Below are 21,576 nucleotides of genomic sequence, written 5' to 3' on the forward strand. Positions count from 1 at the left end.
CCCGCCTTCAATGCAGTCTTAAATGACGATGTCGTCGAATCAAAATCGGAGCACTTAGGGATCATCTGTTAAGCAGCCCCGTGTTCAACAGTGTACTCTGAAACTCTTGTTTTCACTAACATTGTGCTCCGTCGCAAGATGTACTTAGACAGCTGATGCCGCCATACCTCCGGAAACCTACTCATGACTGGTGGAAATGATGCCACGCATAGTCAGTCGCTGGTGGACCAACACACTGTTAAATAGGTGGACAGAATGTGGTGGCTCATCACCCTATTCTAAACAAAATAAGAGACAGGATTCGTCCGCTTACTATGCTTTCACTCATGATCTCTTTTTCCAATTTGTACCTTGACTCTCTGCTCCTTGTGTAGGTTCATAATTAGCCTCCTTTCTCTCTAGCTAAAATTGTACTCGATGGGACGCTTTTTTTAAGCGAACATAGAAAGCGTGAACTTATCTGCTCTTGATCTTAATAATGCTTTGAATCTTCGCTTCTCTTGGTCCTGTTCTAAAATCGTATTGTTAATCTGAAAGGTACCTTTTTTGCATATATTCTCCTGGTCAACACACTCGTGAACACATTTCTTGCATGTGGCATTAGGCTGGTGGCCACGAAGATGTCCGTCGCTACTGCGGTAAGTGTTCGCACTATGTACAGAACGCCGCGCAGGCGCGTCCTTGCGAGCGTTGCAGCTGTGTGCCGCGGGTGACGAGCTGCCGGTGTTGCAGGATGACAAGGACCTGTCGGCGGCGGACGCGGAGGGCGTCTGGAGCCCCGACATCGAGCAGAGCTTCCAGGAGGCGCTCGCCATCTACCCGCCCTGCGGACGCCGCAAAATCATCCTCTCCGACGAGGGCAAGATGTACGGTATGTCGCAGTCTACCGCCTGCTTTTGCTCGCATCCTATCACTTGTCCTTATTTTCTTCAACTTACAGCCCATAGTGCCACCGTTTTAGACAAACCCTTTGTGCGAGAGCCGTCCAATAAGTAATGAGACACATTTTTTCCTCGGCTAGTTTCGATTGAAAAAATGCGGAATTTGCTGTCGGACATTCCGCTTCAGCTCAGATCCGATAAGTGGCGGTGTGCTATTGTAGCTTACAAAACGGTTTCTATAACGGAGGTCAGCAGAGAGCGGAAAACCAAGAGAATCACAGATATTCACAGGCCCTTGCCGAATGCCTACGTTCACCACGATGAGTCGTTTCGACGAGTCGTCTGCCATCATCTAGAAAGGGTCGCTCAGACCTGTAGGATCTCCCGCATGCAGGCAGCCGCACACAGCTGTGACTCCTGCAATGTTGGAACGTGCGGGCACGCTCATTCCAGGCGATCGGCGTGTCGTAATCAAACATCTCACTGCTAAACTGGACGACTCTGTTGGTAGCAGTGACACACTCGTCCACCTGTTGAAGTGCACAAACGTCTGTGCACATTGGGTTCCTCGTTGCCCAACAGAAGACCATAAACAGCATCAAAGGCCCGTCTGTGTGGAATTGGTTGCGCGATACGATGCTGATTGTGACAATTTTTTGTCGAACATAGCCACAGGCGGTGAAAGATGGGTTCATCACATCGAATCAAAAACGAAACGGCAATCCGTGGAATGGCGCCACACCATCTCTCCTCCGAAGAAAAAGTTTAAAACCGCACCCTCAGCTGATACTTATGGCGCCAGTCTTCTGGTATTCTGGGCGGGTTATTCTGTTTGATGTCCCCCTGATGGTGCAACGATCAGCTCTGAAGTGTGTTGTGCTACCCTCAGGAAATTAAAGAAGCTTTTTCACCGTAGTTCGTCGTCACAAAAACACAAACGAACTTCTTCATGACAACGCAAGGAATCACACAAGTCGGCGCTTTCTAGAGGAGCTCACAAAACTTCAAGACTTCCAGCTGATTGGCCCAATGAAGGATGCACGTCGCGGAAGCAGTACATAAATGATGGGGAGGTTATTGATGCACCAAGACCAGAATGAGATGTTCACTCTGCAGCGAAGTGTGTGTTGATATGAAACTTCCTGGCAGATTAAAACTGTGTGCCGCACCGAGACTCGAACTCGGAACCTTTGCCTTTCGCCCAGTATAGCTGTGAGGATGGGGCGTGAGTTGTGCTTGGGTAGCTCAGTTGGTAGAGCACTTGCCCGCGAAATGCAAAGGTCCCAAGTTCGAGTCTCGGTCCGGCATACAGTTTTAATCTGCCAGGAAGTTTCGTATCACCGTACACTCCGCTGTAGAGTGAAAATCTCATTCTGGAAACATTCCCCAGGCTGTGGCTAAGCCATGTCTCGGCAATATCCTTTCTTCCAGGAGTGCTAGTTCTGCAAGGTTCACAGGAGAGCTTCTGTGAAGATTGGAAAGTAGGAGACGGGGTACTGGCGGAAGTAAAGCTGTGAGGACCAGTCGTGACTCGTGCATGTGTAGCTGAGTTGGTAGAGCTCTTGCCCGCGAAAGGCAAAGGTCCCGAGTTCGAGTCTCGGTCCGGTACACAGTTTTAATCTGCCAGGAAGTTTCAGATGCAGCAAGACGTTTGCTCCGGCGCAACCGGTAGCGTGGTACCATGCGGGTATACAGGCGCTCCCAATAATATAGTGGCATATGTCCGACGCATTGAAAGGAGATAATGTTGAAAAATAGGGTTATGTGCCAAAATAGTGGGTAATATATAATATAGTGCGATGGAACCATGAGAAAAAGGTGTTGCTTTACTTCCTGAACGCTCCTCGTATGTATTAAATTTTTCTTGTAGTCAGAGGCCTTCTCTGGACCCAGTCCTCCTTTTTACCCATATCTGATTTATTTATTTTGTGTCAGCAACACACAGAAGAACAGTATAAGCTCATCCTACAAAATGTCAGCCCCCCCTTGAAAGAGCACACTGGTCTCTGTGGTGCTGTAGATGGCGTAGAACTCGCACTAGGCGGGCATGTGCCCGGTCGACGCTGATTCAGGTCATTGCACTGAAGTGGTGTGTTTGTGCCAGTCTGTTGCACAGTAATATGGGTCGACGTAGAGACTTGACAGAATGATGCGCTCATGCCCACACCGTGAATGATCTTGCCCAATTTGTTGGTGTATCACTGCGGACTGTCTAACGTGGCTACACGGAATAGTATACCATTCGCAGCTGTGTGACACGGCTTCAGAACAGTTTCTGCATAATGTTCCTAACCGATAGGGTAAACACCTCATAACAGCCACTCCAGAAGAGCTGGATTCCCGTGAAAGACATGGTTCTTTTTAGCACGTTAAGACAATCATTACCATGGGGGGGGGGGGGGGGGGGGGGCAGATGTGCATCAACGTAAACGGACGACATTTTCAACAACGCCCCTAAAAATGGCAGTTTGAACACCGTCTCTGTACATCCCTATCGGTAAAACGTTCGTGGACCTCTGGCGAGGAAACGGTGCACTTGTGAAATTGTCATAGAAAAAGTGTTTCTTTTTATCTCATCTGAATACTCTAATAGTGTGTTTACGTGGTTCTTTTTACACCCTAAATAGAGTGCACTTTGCAGCCATGTATCACGGCGGCCGTAAAACGATCTTCACCAATAGGGACTGGAGACGAGTGTCAGGCCGTGTAAATTAGAATCATTTTCAAACCCAACTGCTCCTGTAAGTGAGTGTAGGTTCATCTCAACCTGTTTCCGCGCGAACACTGCGAAGGGACCTGAATGCAATGGATATTTGGAGTCGGTTACCCCATAAACGGCCATTGCATCTAAAGCCGCACGTCTTTAATGGACCAAACATCGCGCAAAATGGACAGTATCTGACTAGAGGCGTGTAGTGTGGTCCGACCACTCACTCGTTTTCCGCTATTCGAGCCATGTCATGCAAGTGTCGAATTCACCGATGGCCGATTATGATGTTAATCCACGGTGTTTGTAGGGCATATTTCAGGCCGGATGTGGTTCAGGAATGGTGGGGGTATTTTTCGTACCACGACTCCGGCCTACTCACTAGGCCACCATGTTCATGGACCAGAATGGTTATTCCAACCAAGTATTAACCTTCCTTCTAAACCTTCATGATGAGTATCCGTCTTAAAAGACGACAACAGCCATGTTTGTATACGTTCCTGATTTGAAGGCACCTCAAACATCCTATCACACCTCGACTGGCGTGTTAAATCTACCGATATTAATCTTGTAGAATATGTTGGGGCCCAGTTGGAATAGTGGAGTCAACATCCGCTCAATTTGACTGATTGGTTCATAAGTTAATCGCTTTAGCTGGATAGACATACCTGAAGAAACTTGAGTACTCCCTTCCTGGCTAAATTGAAGCCATTATGAAGGCGAATGGCGGTGTTCCACGGTATTAACGTGATGTCTCCAGGCGTGGCAATTTTTTTGTTCGGTGTGCTTATGTACTAGTATTAAGACAAATGAGGCAAAAATACACGGCGAACACCCACACTAAAACAAGTTCGTAAAAACAAGTGTAAGCCCAATATCGCCCACATGGTGTGAATTGACGATTCCCGTTAATAGACCACACTCCAAACATGTCGCTCCTAGCGGCTATTTCGTGTGTGTGTGTGTGTGTGTGTGTGTGTGTGTGTGTGTGTGTGTGTGTTCGTTCATAGATCTCGTATGTTTGCATTCCTTCTTCCGCACCCTCTGGTAGCTTTTCTTGTGTTTGCGTATATCGCTGGGGGTCGTCTATACTCTGTTTATCGCTTGATCACATGATGTAAAACAGCGCAAACACGGTGATTGGTCAGAAGCCGTAGCACGCGTACACTGGTGTTACGCTCTTCCAAGAACGTGTCAGAAGTGTCTGCTCAGATCACATTTTGCCACATTTTTTGTAAGAGAATGTGAAGTGAACTACTGAGCGCAAATTGTGTGAAAAAATGTGTGGAAACAATACATTGCATAGCCATTGATCGAGACGCCAACCAGACACGCAACAAGGCGGGGGAAAAAAAAACGACGGAAAAGAGCACAAAACCATTGTATAATAATACAGTTCATTTAGCGATGTAATTTTAAGAAATAAAAATGTGACACACAAAGGTGTAGAATCATGTCTGGTTAGAAAAAAATAAACAAATTATGTTTGCATAAGGTTGATTTTCAAAACAACCCAATGTTAGATCGCAAACACGCAAGAACATCAAGAGGAGCTTCAAACCTTAGTAAAATGAGTATGGTCACTGATACTTCATGCACCGAGTGTGTGTGTGTGTGTGTGTGTGTGTGTGTGTGTGTGTGTGTGTAGCAGTCACTCCTCGCCAGGTGACGCTGTTATCGCCTGGACTGGTCTATATTGATAATAGGTCGGTGGTCATAGTGTGTAGTATATGTCATTGTTCTTTCGTAAATGAGAACATGGGTGTCGAATTGAAGGGTGGGGAATTTACACTGTGCAATTAAAAACGTTTGGCGGGAGGTAAAACATTCGTATGTGAAAACGCTTTGTCATTCAGGAGGTGCTCGTGGCTCCGAGGAACGGCAGTGATTCCCTATTTAGGAGTCCTCCAGTAGACTTCCCTTCCCATGCTCTTCTTAAGCTGTCATAAAGACTAATCTAAGAGAACTGAGATTGGTAAGACAAGAGTGTCGTTTTAACTCATTGGCGCTGTCCTGAAGGGAGGTAAGTTGAAACACTTGCAATACCTGAGAACTACGTTCGCAGTGAGACAGGAGAGAAGGTGGTGATTCCGAAGTTCCAGGAAATGATTGCGGACGTATATTTCATTGTCGTCGTAGGATGCGGTCCATTTATTCTGCCACTTCCTCAGTAAGTGTTCCGTGTCCTGTAACGGGTCGTTAAGCACCAAGCGCGCTGCTCCCACCGTCCAGCGAGGAGGTAATTGCAGATTGTAGAAACGTCGCCTGTCCGAATAGCGAGTTGCGCGCCAATTCACTCGCTCAGCTTCCCTGAGGTGTGGTGGCTACTAACCTTACCTCTGGGAGTCGCAAATTCGTGGAACACTTAACATCATTGAACTATTTTGATAAAAGTATCAAGTTGTATATCATGAGCTAAACAGAAATATTTTTTTGCGAGACCGATAATCGAGCATTCAGCAGTGCCATTTCATATAGAAAGGAAGCAACAAATGTATGCGTTCCTATGTCTATAACAAAGAAGCACTTTGTATAGGCTCAAGTAGAAAAAGATTACTTGCATCCTATGCACATATACGACAAACGACAGTGTCTGACAGGGGTAAAATTTTTATGATGATTGTCAGATATGTCGATCTTCAAACATAGAAATTCTGGGAATCAGCAGTACGTCGTGGAAGCAACTACAATTGCAACATATCAAGGTAAGAGGTACTCGTCATAATCTTCTTACCCTATTCACGGTTGCATCTGGTACACCTGGTCGATCGGTACTAACTTTTCTGTTTACCTAGACAACTAGCGTCCCCAGTTGTCGGTGTAAAACGAAAATTCTCTGTTTACATAGCGCTTCTTTTCCATGATTACTTCCCAATTCACACTGCACTGATGTAACAGATAAACATCTTGGATATTCGAACACACAAAAACGCCATTTGGTCAAGGCACAGCAATCTTAATGCCAACTGGTGGGCACAATGCAAATTCGGTGAGTTTACGTATTCATTCGTCAGTCATATTTGTACATGTAATACTTTGCAGAAATAGAATTCTGAAATGAATAAATCATTTATGACAGTCCTCCACTTCCGACATGAACATCATTTTCTCCAGAGGCTTTGTGTTCAGCGTATACTTTAAGGATACTTTTGCATTCCTGCTGACAACGTGTTCAGACCACCAGTAAAAAGGTTTGCTCAGACAACAAATGCAAAGTGCAAGATGTCAGCAAGTATACAAAAATCGCGCAAGATGCCTCAGTGCCATTCGTTCTCTCCTTACTACCATTTGTCAGGTGTTGTGTGGTATGCAGAACGAGGCCTCATGCAAAAATTGGTACCTCAAGAGCGCACCATAAGTAAAGACAGTCGCTGCCAAAGGCAGCAAGGCCTGCCGGTGTCGCCGTGCGGTTCTAGGCGCGTTCAGTCTGGAAGCGCGTCATCGCTGCGGTCGCAGGTTAGATTCCTGCCTCGGGCATGGATGTGTGTGATGTCCTTAGGTTAGTTATGTTTAAGTAGTTCTAAGTTCTAGGGGACTGATGATCTATGATGTTGAGTCTCATAGTGCTCAGAGCCATCTGAACCATTTTGAAAGGCAGCAATAGATCTGAGACGTCGGCGTAGACACGTCCCAAGTTTTTCTTTGAGCTGTCAGCGATAAGTTCTATTCATCGCTTACGACGATAGTATCGCCATAGTGCGTCTGACTAGAACTCTACTTAGCATTATGTCATGTCAAAGGCAATTAGACTCTGATGTGAAACTACCATTATGTAATGAAGCGCTAGATGTTTTGAGTGTCACAGACAGCATCAATTTCATTCAAACATTGGTTCTAAAGCTAAGTATTTGCCATGTTAAAAGTTTTAATAAACTACTAATAGTTTTTATGTTGTAATATTTGCTCGACTTCCTCCTGAAATATAATTGCTAAAATACATCTAAAAATCACACCAAATGAAATCTCGTTAAGTACCAACACAGCATACTCTACTATTTTGAATGTGATGTTTAATTACCAATATTTACTTTTCCGCATAATCAGCAGCCAATTGGATACATTTCTGCCAACGATGAATAAGTTTTCTGAAGCCTTCACGGAAGAAGTCGACACTGTTTCCGCATCCACAGTCTCACAGTTCTCTCAACGTCTTCATCAGAAGCATAATGATGTCCCCGTAGATCATCTTTCATTATCGGGAACAGATAGAAGTCAGACGGTGCTAAATCTGAACTGAATGGGAGGATGCCGTACGGTGGTGAAGTTCAGTCTCTGACGTTCTGCTGTGGTGGCACGTGAAGTGTGTGGTTTGGCATTGTCATGCTGCAGGAAAACGTTTCCCTTTCCCTTTCGGACCCTTGTTAGCCGTCGTTTCAGAATTCACAGCGTTGTGATGTAACGCTCCAAGTTTATTGTTGTTCCACGATCAAGGAAATCAACATGGATAACACCATCTGCGTCCCAGAACACTGTGGCCATGATTTTTCCAGCTGAGGGCTGCGTTTTGAATTTCTTTTTCTGGGGCGAGTCTTTGTCGATATTCCATAGACTAACATTTCGTCTCAAGGTCGTAATGGTGTACCCACGTTTCGTCTCCTGAATGGAGAAATGCGTCACGCTTTCATTTCAGGAGTCAGCATCCAGGGTACCCATCGTGCACAGATCTTCCGATAGCCAAGCAAAGCAATACTGTGACCCACACGTTCTTGTGAAATGCCGATTGTGCTTGCAGTTTCTCTCTGAGTGATGCGACGACCGTCCTGAATCAGTCTGTCAATATTTTGCTTGTGAAACTCGGTGGTTGCAGTCACAGGACTTCCAACTCTTTGTTTGTCACGCAGGTAAGATGTTCCCGCCTCAACATCTTTAAATTTACTTGCCCATCGAAGCACAGTACTCATATCCACAAAATCACTATAAACTGCTTTCATTCTCTGAAGCATATCCTTTGAGGTGACTCCTTCTGCTGTCAAGAATTCAATGACTGCACTTTGCTTAAATCGCATTGACCAACCGTATGCACAGGGTCCCATACTTCACACTATAACAACACAACCGTTCAGTGCTAAGGCTTCCCGCGAACTGGAGCTGTAGAGAAGAGGCTACAGAATAAGCCAGTAACTGCCGCATACCAATGCTGCCAACTGTTGAAGAGTTACGAAGGTGGAAGCATTACTTTTCAGTCAACCCTCGTGCTGATCCTAACGAAGAATAGGCAGTCAAAAACTGCATGCGCAGAGCGATTAGGCATTGAATACTATACAATTTGGCAGCCGGTACTAGTGGGTTTCACAATTGTGCCTCATGATTTTTAAAATAAAAAGGATAATAATTTGAAACATGCAGTGTTAATCTCTTATATGAATGAATAGACTGTCACCATAGAAAAGTGTGAGAAAATTATTCGTTGTCGGAGGCAGAAATGCACATCTAATTTGATCTTGAACAAATGTCTGTGAATGTACGATTGATTACTTCTGAAAAACCGAGCGAGGTGGCGCAGTGGTAGCACACTGGACTCGCATTCGGGAGGACGACGGTTCAACCCCGCGTCCGGCCATCCTGATTTAGGTTTTCCGTGATTTCCCTAAATCGCTCCAGTCAAATGCTGGGATGGTTCCTTTGAAAGGACACGGCTGACTTCCTTCCCTAATCGAATGAGACCGATGACCTCGCTGTTTGGTCTCTTCCCCCAAACAACCCAACCCAACTTCTGAAAAGCCTGAGAAGCATAAAAGATACTAAGATGACACTGTTAATACAGAACGCCGGTAAGAATTTGAAGCCGCGGGAACAAACATAATGCGTTTACCGTCTGGAAGAAACAATTTTGGAGTGAGAAAAGAATATTCTCACAAAATGGGACAGCGCGGAGAGCAGCGCCGAGACGAGGTAGTTAACGAGGCAAGTTAGAGAGGTCAGCCACGACACATCGTTACAAGGCCGACGTGCTCGCTGGTCGCAGAACAATCGATGCCAGTCGCCAGCGGAAATTCATTCCAGTCACGCTTTGTGTCGACTCGTTTCCACCAAGTCATGTACATCGAAGTGACGAAAGTCATGGGGTAGCGATATGTACGTGTACGGATGGCGGCAGTATCGCGTACGCAAAGTATAAAACAGCAGTGCATTGGCGGCCCTTCATTTGCACTCTGGTGATTCGTGTAAAAATGTTTCCAACGTGATTACGGCCGCACGTCGGGAATTAACAGACACTGAACGCAGAATAGTAGTCTAAGCTAGATGTCTGGGGCACTCCATTTCCGAAATTGTTAGGGAATTCCATATTCAGAAATCCGCAGTGTCAAGAGTTTGTCGAAAATACCAAATTTCAGATTTTCCCTTTCACAACGGACAACACAGTGGCCGACGGGTTTCACTTAACGAACAAGAGCAATGGAGTTTGAGTAGAGTTCTTAGTGCTAACAGACAAGCAACAATGTTTGAAAAAATTGCGCAGAAATCAGTGTGGAACGTACGTCGAACGTATCCATTAGGATAGTGCGGTGAAATATGGGCTAACAGCACGACAACTCTGCAGCGCCTCTCCTGTGCTTGTGACTATACAGGGTGGATCCTAGAAAACATCAATACCGTGACTTGATCAGATTAGTCCCGATTTCAGTTGATAAGAGCTGATGTTAAGGTTTGATTGTGGCGCAGAACCCACGAAGCAATTGATCCAAGTTGTCATCAAGGCATTGTGCAAGCCGATAGCGGCTCCATTATGGTGTGGGCTGTGTTTACATGGAATGAACGGGTTCCTCTGGATTTCCGGCTACTTGGAAACCATTTGCAACCATTCATGGACTTCCTGTTCCCAAAAAACGATGTCATATCATCGGGCCCAAATTGTTAGCGATTGGTTTGAAGAACAGTCTGGAGAATTCCACCGAATGATTTGGCCAACCAGATCGCCTAACATAAATCCCTCCGAACATTTGTGGGGCATAATCGAGACGCACTTCGTGCTCAAATCCTCGACTTGCAACACTTTCGCAATTATGTAGGGCTATAGGGGCAATATGGTCTAATATTTCTGCAGGCGGCTTCCAACGTCTTGTTGAGCCCATGCCGTGTCCAACCGCTGCACAACGCCGGGCAAAAGAAGATCCGACACGATATTGGAGGTATCCCATGACTTTTGCCACATCAGTGTACTCTCTTCATACTAACCGGTAGCAAAAAACGGCGTCTGGTTTTTATTTCAAGTAGTCCGTCACTAGCGATTCGACAGTGTGATAACCACTAATGGTAAAAGTGAACGTGGTTAACTCTCCAACGTGCTTTTTACTAAGTCATTTACTTGAGAGACTGAAGCATTTGGTCGATAATCTGATCATTAATCTGATCATTTTTCTGTACGATTCAAGACCGTTTTAGAAATATTACACACGGTAAAGATATCCACGACTGACAGTCTGATGAACTTGGACGCGAAATCTTTACTTACAAAAATCCGGGTAGCATACTTCTATAATATGGAGATCATTGTGAGTAACGTTGCTCTGGATGTGGCCTAATAGAATTTTGTTTGCGATGAGATTTTTCAAAAATAAAGGAGGATTTTAAGGACAATCAGAAGGTTTTGCTTTTGGTTCCCCATTGTCGCCACTTTGAGGGAGCATTTTGGTCGACAGCCCCTGACACATTTGTGATATATTCACACAGTGAAGAGCAGCTTCACAGGATCCATTTCTTAAATGACTTCATCTGAAAATCAATTTCACCTTGGAGATAGAGAGAATCCGGTCTCCCATTCCTATTCGTTGGTCTACAGAAGCCGTGACAATATTCTGGGAAAAAATATGGGCAGCTACGCACATAATTATATATTTAGACACGACTTCGCTCCATCACTGACGTAAACTCAGAGGCGAACATTGCTGAGCAGTCTGTCTTCCTGGGCCTTCCATATTAGTAGTGGAAATAACAACTTTGAATTGAAGACGGTGACCATAGTCTACAATTGCATTTCCATAGATTGGGTCTTCAAACGAAGTTGTATTACTAGTTATGATTTAAAATATAAATCATATGAATAAAACATGTCTTATCTCATTTTAAAAATTTTATTAGCCTTCAAAATAAACAAGGCGTTGTATCAAATTACCAGGATTCTCAAAGTGTTCCGTCGGAGGAAAGAGCAACCGATCAAATCATCGCAACGTCTCCGAGCTAACATTGTGAAGGGAACTGCATACAATGGGCATCTGCAGCCGAGTACGTCGCAAAAGGCCACTAGCCAGAGCGGTAGACAAAGCTGCACGTCCTCCGAAACTGGACACAAGCTGACAGGAGGCGTGTAGTGTGGATATGACCAGTCGCGATGCCTGTAGTTCAGCCCAGATGATGTTCTGTGACGTTTCTGGGGTGTTTTCAGTGCCCTGACTTGGGTCCACTCACGCAGGTCAGCGTGTTCATAAACCAGGACGTTCATTTCAGCATTGTCGGTTAGCAGATGTTGGCCTTTCTTCTGAGGGTGCTGTGGACGCTTTCGGCTTTCAAGACAGCAGTGACCGCGCTTACTATGGGACTTAACATCTGAGGTCATCAGTCCCCTAGACTTAGAACTACTTAAACCTAACTAACCTAAGGACAGCACACACATCCATGCCTGAGGCAGGATTCGAACCTGCGACCGTAGCAGTAGCGCGGTTCCGGACTGAAACGCCTAGCACCGCTCGGTCACAGCGGCCGGCTGCGCTCACGTGCCTGGTTTGACGAACACTCGGGCAGCCCATCGCAGCTCGACTGGCCCGCTACGTACTCCGATTTTAGTCCCATATAAAATGTCTGGGCCTCTTTCCAACGTCAGGGGAAACGCAGCATTCAGCCTCTACATCTATAGCTACAGCTACACACATACTAGTAAATACTCCACAACTCAACGCATGGTACATGGCGGAGGACACTTTGCACCACTACTAGTAGTTTCCTCTCATATTCCGCTCACAAATGGAGAGAGAGGTAAGAACTACTGTCTATAGGCTTCCGTATGAGCTCTACTTTGCTTCATCTTAGTGGTCGTTACACGAAATGTACGTTGGCTGTGGTACAATCGTTCTGCAGTCAGCATCTAACGCCGATTCTCTAATTTTTTTCAACAGTGCCTCAGGCAATGAACCTCTTTTACAAATGCAAATTGTCTGTTAATTCGGACCTGCCCGAAAGATAAGACAGCACGCATTCACATACAACTGATTCGCCTCTATGGGCAATAATCCACAACCTTTAGTGCGGATGCATATTCACATTCGACCCCCAGTGTGAAGTACAAGGCAAGAGTGTGGATCAGCCAGAGAGCGAGTCTGCGGATAGTCTGCACATTTGTGATAAACAATGTGCCTGGTTGGCGCGCTGTGGTTAACGCTACATTATAGTAATGTGGAGATCCTGGGTTCGAGTCCGTATCGGTCAGGCATTTTCACTGGTCCCTGATTCTGCAGAAAGTCCTGATGTAGCTGATATCATTAGTTCCTCTCCATTCTCTCTCTCTCTCTCTCTCCCCTCTCTCTCCCTCTCTCCCCTCTCTCTCCCTCTACCTCCCTCTCCCCCTCCCTCCCTTCCCCCTTAAAAAATGCTCAAATGTTTGTGTAATCTTATGGGACTTAACTGCTAAGGTGATCAGTCCCTAATGTTACACACTACTTAACCTAAATTATCCTAAGAACAAACACACACACACACACACACACACGCACGCACGCACGCACGCACGCACGCACGCACGCACGCCTGGGGGAGGACTCGAACCTCCGCCGGGACCAGCCGTACAGTCCATGACTGCAGCGTCTAAGACCGCTCGGCTAATCCCGCGCCTCCCCTCCCCCTCCCGTTCATCTTCAATTTACTTATTCCCATTTGAGTTCACGAAGCATCTTCGTAATACCTGCTTGCTGATCGAACCTACCGCCTCTGCATTGCTTCGATCTCTTCCTTTAATCCGACCTGGTGCGGAGCCCACACAGTCGAGCAGTATTCAAGTATGGGTCACACAAGTGCAATTTATTAGCTCTACAGAACATAGGCCTAATCATCAATGAATGGCTAAATCAAAGAAACTTATGGACACACTTCCTCGTTGAACTGATTAATGAATGATTAAGACGGTGTTACACATTGTTAGCGTGTTGTTTGTCGGGGAGGTGTGCAGCGCGCTTATGAACCTACCATCATTGTTCTGGCGCCTGTTTAGTGAAACCCCCCCCCCTTCCCCCTCCCCCCATCGCTTCCCACTAATATTAAGCCACGGCAGAAGGCAGTTGTCGAGAGACAATGACGGCAGCTCGACACCGGTGTAGTGGAACATCGGCGCGCTGGCGCACGTGGCGCAGTGTCTTGGGCGGCGCCTTGCGCCGAATGTCCGGCAGAGCGGGCCGGGGTGGGCAGGGTCCGGCGGACACGGTCGATAGCCGGACCCTGGCCGGCGGCGGGCGGCGCAGCGGCTGCCGTATTGACGACGCTCCTCGCTTCCTTCCTCCGTCCCGTCCTTAGCGGCCGCCGCCTTGCCACGTTCGTCCCCCGCCCCTGCTCTGCCGCGACGCTGGACGAGGCGCCCGCTGGACCACCTGCGAGCAGTCCCCGCCCGTCGCGACACTCCCTTTTTGTAGACCTATACTCGCCGAGTACTTGCTGAAACGCGGCTGTGGACGCTTTTTGGAGGAGCGGTATTGCTGCTAAATGACGCTACACGTTCGGCACTGACGTTTCGTGAGTAATAATTCGGCGAGTCTACATCTACGTCCATGCTCCGCAAGCCACCTGACGGTGTGTGGCGGAGGGTACCTTGAGTACCTCTATGGGTTCTCCCTTCTATTCCAGTCTCGTATTGTTCGTGGAAAGAAGGATTCTCAGTATGCCTCTGTGTGGTCTCTAATCTCTCTTATTTTATCCTCGTGGTGTCTTCGCGAGATATACGTAGGAGGGAGCAATATACTGCTTGACTCCTCAGTGAAGGTATGTTCTGTAAACTTCAACAGAAGCCCGTACCGAGCTACTGAGCGTCTCTCCTGCAAAGTCTTCCACTGGAGTTCGTCCATCATCTCCGTAACGCTTTCGCGATTACTAAATGATTCTATAACGAAGCGCGCTGCTCTCCGTTGGATCTTCTCTATCTCTTTTATCAACCCTCTCTGGTACGGATCCCACACTGGTGAGCAATATTCAAACAGTGGGCGAACAAGTGTACTGTAACCTACTTTCTTTGTTTTCGTATTGTATTTCCTTAGGATTCTTTCAATGAATCTCAGTCCGGCATCTGCTTTACTGACGATCAACTTTATATGATCATTCCATTTTAAATCACTCCTAATGCCTACTCCCAGATAATTTATGGAATTAACTGCTTCGAGTTGCTGACCTGCTACTTTGTAGCTAAATGATAAAAGGATCTTTCTTTCTATGTATTCGCATTACATTACACTTGTCTACATTGAGATTCAGTTGCCAATCCCTGCTCCCTGCACCATGCGTCAATTCGTTGCAGATCCTCCTGCAGTTCGGTAAAATTTTCCATTGTTACAACCTCTCGATATACCACAGCATCGTCCGCAAAAAGCCTCAGTGAACTTCCGATGTCATCCACCAGGTCATTTATGTATATTGTGAATAGCAACGGTCCTCCGACACTCCCCTGCGGCACACCTGAAATCACTCTTACTTCGGAAGACTTCTCTCCATTGTGAATGACATGCTGCGTTCTATTACCTAGGAACTCTTCAATCCAATCACACAATTGGTCTGATAGTCCGTATGCTCTTACTTTGTTCATTAAACGACTGTGGGGAACTGTGTCAAACGCCTTGCGGAAGTCAAGAAACACGGCATCTACCTGGGAACCCGTGTCTATGGTTTTCTGAGTCTCGTGGCCGAATAGCGCGTCTTGGTGGCTCATTAGACTTAAACGTCATTTTCCAGCCGGACTGGCACGACCAGCTCACTCACTACTCGATAACCATAGCCACTCCGAACGAACTGGACTCCAGTCTTATCTGATAGTGGTTCTGTGAAACTCTTTCAAAAACTTGAGTTTGAAATTCAGGGTACACATGTAGACGTACGTGAAGAACTTATAAATTGAGGAATACGCATTTATAGATGGAATTGTATTTAGGAAAGAATACAACTTACTAGAGCCCATCCAAGTGTGATATGAAGAGATTAACATCATACGTACAGCAGTTTTGGAAGTAAAACTTGCAACGTGCTGCATTCGGTGGACAGGAAACTTGGTGAAAAGAGAAACTCGTTTAAGTGAAAGAAGGAAAGATTAATCAGGCTCGTGCTTAGGCATCTAGGAACAGTTACCTTTGTACAAAGGAATAATTTCAAGGCAAAATTTCAATGGTAGCGAAGGTCTTGAATATAGAACTTGGAGATCTGTATGTTGCAATCTCGCATACATGGAAAGATTAGCGCAATTACAAGGATATAGAGTACAGCGTCAACCAGCCGTTTTATTTTAACAGGCAGTTGAAAAACGTAATATTTGACGATAATCTGAGAAAAAGTACAAGAATGGAATTGTGTGTTAACTTCGAAGAGACCAAGCGATCGAGTCTGTTATATCATCCCCACGTTCTTGAAACGCCTGGTACCGGATATCTCTCGAAGACTCGGCACAAAAAATGGTGCACTATCTTGGTGAAAAGCGACTATTGGCTTACGCCATAAAACTGCAATAATTCAGGGTAGTCGAAACATTTATTTTAAAAAAAAATTTAACAATGTTGTCATAAAAAAATGGCTCTGAGCACTATCGGACTTAACTTCTCTCGTCATCATCAGTCGCCAAAACTTAGAAATACTCAAACCTAACTACCCTGAGGACATCACACGTATCCATTCCCGAGGCAGGATTCGAACCTGCGACCGTACGCGGTCGCGCGGTTCCAGACTGTAGCGCCTAGAAGCGCTCGGCCACTCTGGCTGGCTGCTGTCATCCATTACACACCATTATGCATTGTTTCCTTACTCTCTGCAGATATATTTTGTCTCCGACGCGATCGTTATGTCTGTTCACCACACCACACTATCAAAGGTGGCTTTGTCGGAAACACCAGGAATACCAGTCACACTTAAACGCTCATAAGTGCCCGTAACTTGAAGACTATCAAAAGTATTTTTTGGACATTTATTATTAAACACGTACCAGCTCTCCCTATTTAGGCAGGAGACTACTGATTTTCCACTTTTTCACTCGCCTCCATATTTTTTAGCGAATTATCGTCAAACCTAAAGCCGCGTATATACTGAGTTTGAAATAGATTTGCGGCACCTTGATGTGGACGCCGTTTGGAAACTTGTTACGAAATACGGATTCTTCTATTTGAAGCAGTGTCGGTACAGATGAAAGAAAACAAAATTTAACACCAGTCACCACATGTCACCGCCGCACGGCGCTAGTGTATATTTATATTTCGCATTGTGTCATATGTTGTGTAGAGTCGTCAGTTTTGTTTTTTGTTTTTGTTTTCTTTTTGTTTTCCCTTGCTGTATTATGTTTTACCGAAAAAGAAATAATGGCGTAGACGAGGCAACATACTTTTGATTTGTTATTGTTATATCAAACTGAGAGCTGCCTGTGGAACATATGAAGCAAGCAGCACTAGAATAGCAATAAAACACAAACGCTCTGCAGGGAACTGCTGTTAGAATACCGACAACTGCGTAGAAAAGAAAATCACGCCATTTTTCGTAGTTTGCTTCGAAATCTGAAATAAATACTGAGACTGTGAAGTGAATATCCCTTTGAAGAAAAAGAAAAAAAAAACTATGACTAACATGTAGGCCTAATTGCTTTCCTGAAATTTGTATCTTGGCTTGAAGTTCAAAATCGGTTGATGATATGCAATTGAAACCATGGAAACCAGAGCTGTATTACATATTTGGTTCCCGTAGCCATTTATTCCCACCAGTTCTGCAGTATCTTTTCCTTCACCAGCAAATCGATTTCATACTGTGTAGCAACTAATCCGATTCATAATCCTTCACTAACTACTTCACCAACTTAACGTCATCGAAATAACTAATTATGAAATTGTTTGATACACACAACCTTCTTCTGTAAAAGTAGAAAACACTGAGAGATGGCAGTATGGCCTTCAGGCCAAAAAATAAAGAAAGAAAGAAAGGAAGGAAGGAAGGAGGAAAGAAAAAACGACGACAGTCTTTCATATTGTTTGAGTGAACCTTCGAGTATTAATAATGCAGCAGAACATATTAGGTTTCCTACTCTGTCGACATGGCATAGCGGACATATAAAAACAATACTAAAAATAGCGTGGCAGACGATCCGAATATACTGAGACACGTTTGCTGCCATTGTGGACAGAAAGGGTGACAGACAAGAAACAAAGTTGAAAACAGGTGCGAAACACTACAGGATACAATGTGTCCGACTGAAACTTGTTTCCATTGGCAGTGCGGCCGCAGCTTAATGCATTCGTTTTGAGGGTCCACCATTTCAATTATTTTGGCCAGTGATCGGAATTCCTTCGCTCAATAGTCGTTTTCAATCATTACACATTTCTATGTTCATACAAAGAGGAAGTCGCGCGCGACATGTATATCGATTGTTGTTTTTCTTCGTACTCGCATTTTGTAGGATGTATAATCGTATTGCTCAGTGTTGTGCTATGTTTGGACTGTTGTTTGTGTGTTGTCGTTGTGCTTTAATGGAAGTCACTTATTATTCGACGTTGTTAGAAGCGTTATAAATCCTCAGAGTGAGCGGTTAAGATAATTATTTTTACTATTTTTTTATCTGAATCCATGAAAGGCTAAAGATAAGGGTTATGGAAATTCCTGGATGGAAATATATGTAAAATGATACCTAAAGCGTGACACACAGAAACCTGTAATAGAAAACAGCACAAGTTAAAAAATGTTGAAAGTGAGAAATTAAACTTGTGATCGAAGTGTTATAACGCAAATAAATGGTGGGTACTGTATGGGGAGGTAAGTAGGAAGTTATAGAGAGGTCAGCAAATTTTTTTAAGGAAGCAGGAGATAATAGAAGCGCTCGTAAATCGATACGTTCGCTCACAAATTGACAGGCGCGACAGTCTGAAACATGCGCGATCGTACAATGCGGTCGTAAATAAACATAGGTGATAGTCAAACACTAAAGTTAAGCAGCATGAGTGGGTAGTGGAGAAAATGTGAAAATTAATGGAATTAAGTGTTCGAAACGGGGTAGCCGCCCGAAAACAGGGAGTTTTAGTACGGCCGTTGCACCAAGTTAAAGCTGAAAATAAGATGATGAAAATTTGAGGACGAAGTGTTACAATGAAAATAAATGTTAGAGTAATTGTTTTCTATTACGTGTTTCTGTGCACGAAGTACCAGTTCGTTATTGTATAGGTAAGTGGTTGCCCTTCCCTTACGTTTTGGATGGTTTTAGAGTTCGCATTTTTAGAGCCGTTAAACGGCTTTGTGACTTAATAGGGAAAGACACATCAGTTGTCTCCAGGATATATTTACCGAAAATGAGCCGCGGTTTTCGGTCACTCATGCCTCCCAATATTAAAAACTGATTTTCCCGACTTTTGGTTTTTGAAAGTTGGCAGGTATGTTACTAACTTGATTGGGGATGTATCCACCTTCCACTTAATAAGACTTGAAATCTGCCGGGGACAGTTTCAGTGTCAGTTAATGAACGGGAGCGCATGCTTCCTCGAGAGCAGAAATCACAAAAGGTAATGATAATATATAAAGTGAACGTGGGAGTGAGGAGAAAAAAACGGAATGTCAGCTGCATCGGGACATTATGCGGCACCCGCGGCGGCGAGCGAAAATGTGTGCCGGATAGGGTTTCGAATCCGGGATCTCCTGCTTAGTAGGCAATTGTGTTAACACCTGCGACAACGATACACAGAGTTAGTCCGCGCAATTGCGATTATCTCGGTACGCACCCAAGCTGTCTCCCATCCCCACCTCGTACCACCTGTCCACAGTCTGCGTCCATGTCCTCCATGCTCCTAATTTTAAATTCCCGCTGCATAACGCACACTACGCATTCATGTAATTGATATTCCTCGATGGACATTGAATCCATTCCGTGCAAATGGGTGGCGCTAGGTAGGAACGTATTGAGATAGTCTACGCAATCCCGGTTAACAGTGAGCTCGGGAGGCGCAGTGGTTACCGCAACTGCCCAGTAAGTAGGAGATACAGGATTCGAAACTCGGTCCGGCACACATTTTCATTCGTCGCCGCTGATTGCGCATAAATTCCCAGTGCAGCTGACATCATTAATTCTTTCCCTTCCCTTCCCTTCCCTTCCCTTCCCTTCCCTTCCCTTCCCTTCCCTTCCCTTCCCTTTTCTTTCCGCCAATCCATCTTCACTTTACATAATACACTGATCATCCAAAACACTACGACCAATTGGTTAACAGCTTTTGTGTCCGTCTTTGGAGCGGAATACATCACTGATTGCGCGGTTCGGGGGGGGGGGGGGGGGGGGGCGTGTGTGGCATTAGATGTCAACGCAGTTGTGTAACAATTCGCGTAAATAACGGGCCGCTGATTTGCGTGCTCGGTATTGGTGCCCGATAGCGACGCAGATAGTTTCCATAGAATTTACATCAGGCGAGACAGCAACGTGAATTCACAATAATGCTCCTCGAACCACTGTGGCACGATTCTGGCTCCGAGCCACGTACAATTGTACTGTTGAAAGATGACATCGCCATCGGGGAAGACATTGAGCATAGTGCTTTAGCGGCAGAGATGCCACAGGTTACCATCCGTCTAACTTTACAGAGCACTGAAACAGGTGACGCAGTCGTTAGCACACTGGACTCTCATTCGGGAGGATCACGAGTCAGACGCGCGTCCAGCCATCCAGATTTAGGTTTTCCGTGATTTCCCTAAATCGCTTCAACCAAATGCCGGGATGGTTCCTTTGAAAGAGCACGGCCAACTTTCTTCCCCATCCATCCCTAATCCAATGGGACCGATGACCTCACTGTTTGGTTCCTTCCCGCAAATCAACCAACCAACTAACCGACCAGCTTTACAGAGTAGACAAGGTTCCGAACCCCTCATTCTGTTAACAGTCGTGGACTTCCAACCATTTAGCGCCTAGTTGTAGTTTCACTGTCCTCCTACTTCTTTCCGTCGACGTTCGAGGCAGTAGCACGTGAGCATTCGACCAGTTTCACCGTTTTCGAGATACTCATTCACAGGCTCTGCGTAATAATAATAATAATAATAATAATAATAATAATAATCTACCATGTTCAAAGTCTGTTATCTTGATGAACTTCCCCATTTGCAGTCCTATCTTCTCTAGCGTGATCCCCCGTCCGTCTCTCCTCTGCTTACATACTTTTGTTGCCGATTCACGTGCCCGCAAGGCCACCAGGCGGCATTCAACATTGCGGTGGGCAGTGGTCACAATCTCTTGGCTTATCAGTGTAAATGCGCCACCGGAAAACAGTATTTGTGTGCACCAAACTTTGTGTTTTTCACACTGTGATAGCACCGCTGTTGTTATCTGTATACATAGACGTTCTGACATAAGGTGTGCAGCACTCTTCGACTGACACTGTAGTGTAAGGGAAAGCGCCCCCATTGTGTCACTGTAGCAGGGTACGTGATTTCTCTTCGGTGTGACGAATCGCAGCTTGCTCTAAATCTAGAAAAACGCAAGTTATGCAGATGAATTGAAGAAACAATCATATAATGTTCAAATACAGTGGTGCGTGACACAATCACGGCAATTAAATATTTGCGCGTTATTTTTTCGAGAATTCTAGAAATGTGTAGCTGATCCGCGAAGGAGACCGCTTACAGTACATTAATGCGATCCATTCTTATGTACTAGTAGTGTGTTTGAAATCCCAACCAGATGAGATATAAAGGAAGCACTGAAGCAATTCAGATATGTGCTGCTAGATTTTTTAGTGGTACGTTCGATGAACACGGGAGTACTAGGAAGATACGTCGTGAATTCACCGTCACTGCTTTTAAGTATGCCAA

At 45.2% G+C, this 21,576-nt stretch overlaps 1 protein-coding gene across 10 annotated transcripts in view; it reads left to right on the plus strand.

The window, feature by feature from the left end:
• The window catches only part of LOC126281832 (transcriptional enhancer factor TEF-1), an 824,099-nt gene that overhangs the window by 749,065 nt on the left and 53,458 nt on the right, over window positions 1–21,576 (plus strand). For all 10 annotated transcript variants that reach the window (XM_049981067.1, XM_049981068.1, XM_049981069.1 and 7 more), the window contains one exon: window positions 733–871. In XM_049981067.1, coding sequence (XP_049837024.1) covers window positions 733–871 — 139 coding nt within the window. The remainder of the gene's footprint in view (window positions 1–732; window positions 872–21,576) is intronic.

The sequence above is a fragment of the Schistocerca gregaria genome, chromosome 7 (assembly GCF_023897955.1).
Source record: "Schistocerca gregaria isolate iqSchGreg1 chromosome 7, iqSchGreg1.2, whole genome shotgun sequence".
Classification (NCBI taxonomy): domain Eukaryota; kingdom Metazoa; phylum Arthropoda; class Insecta; order Orthoptera; family Acrididae; genus Schistocerca; species Schistocerca gregaria.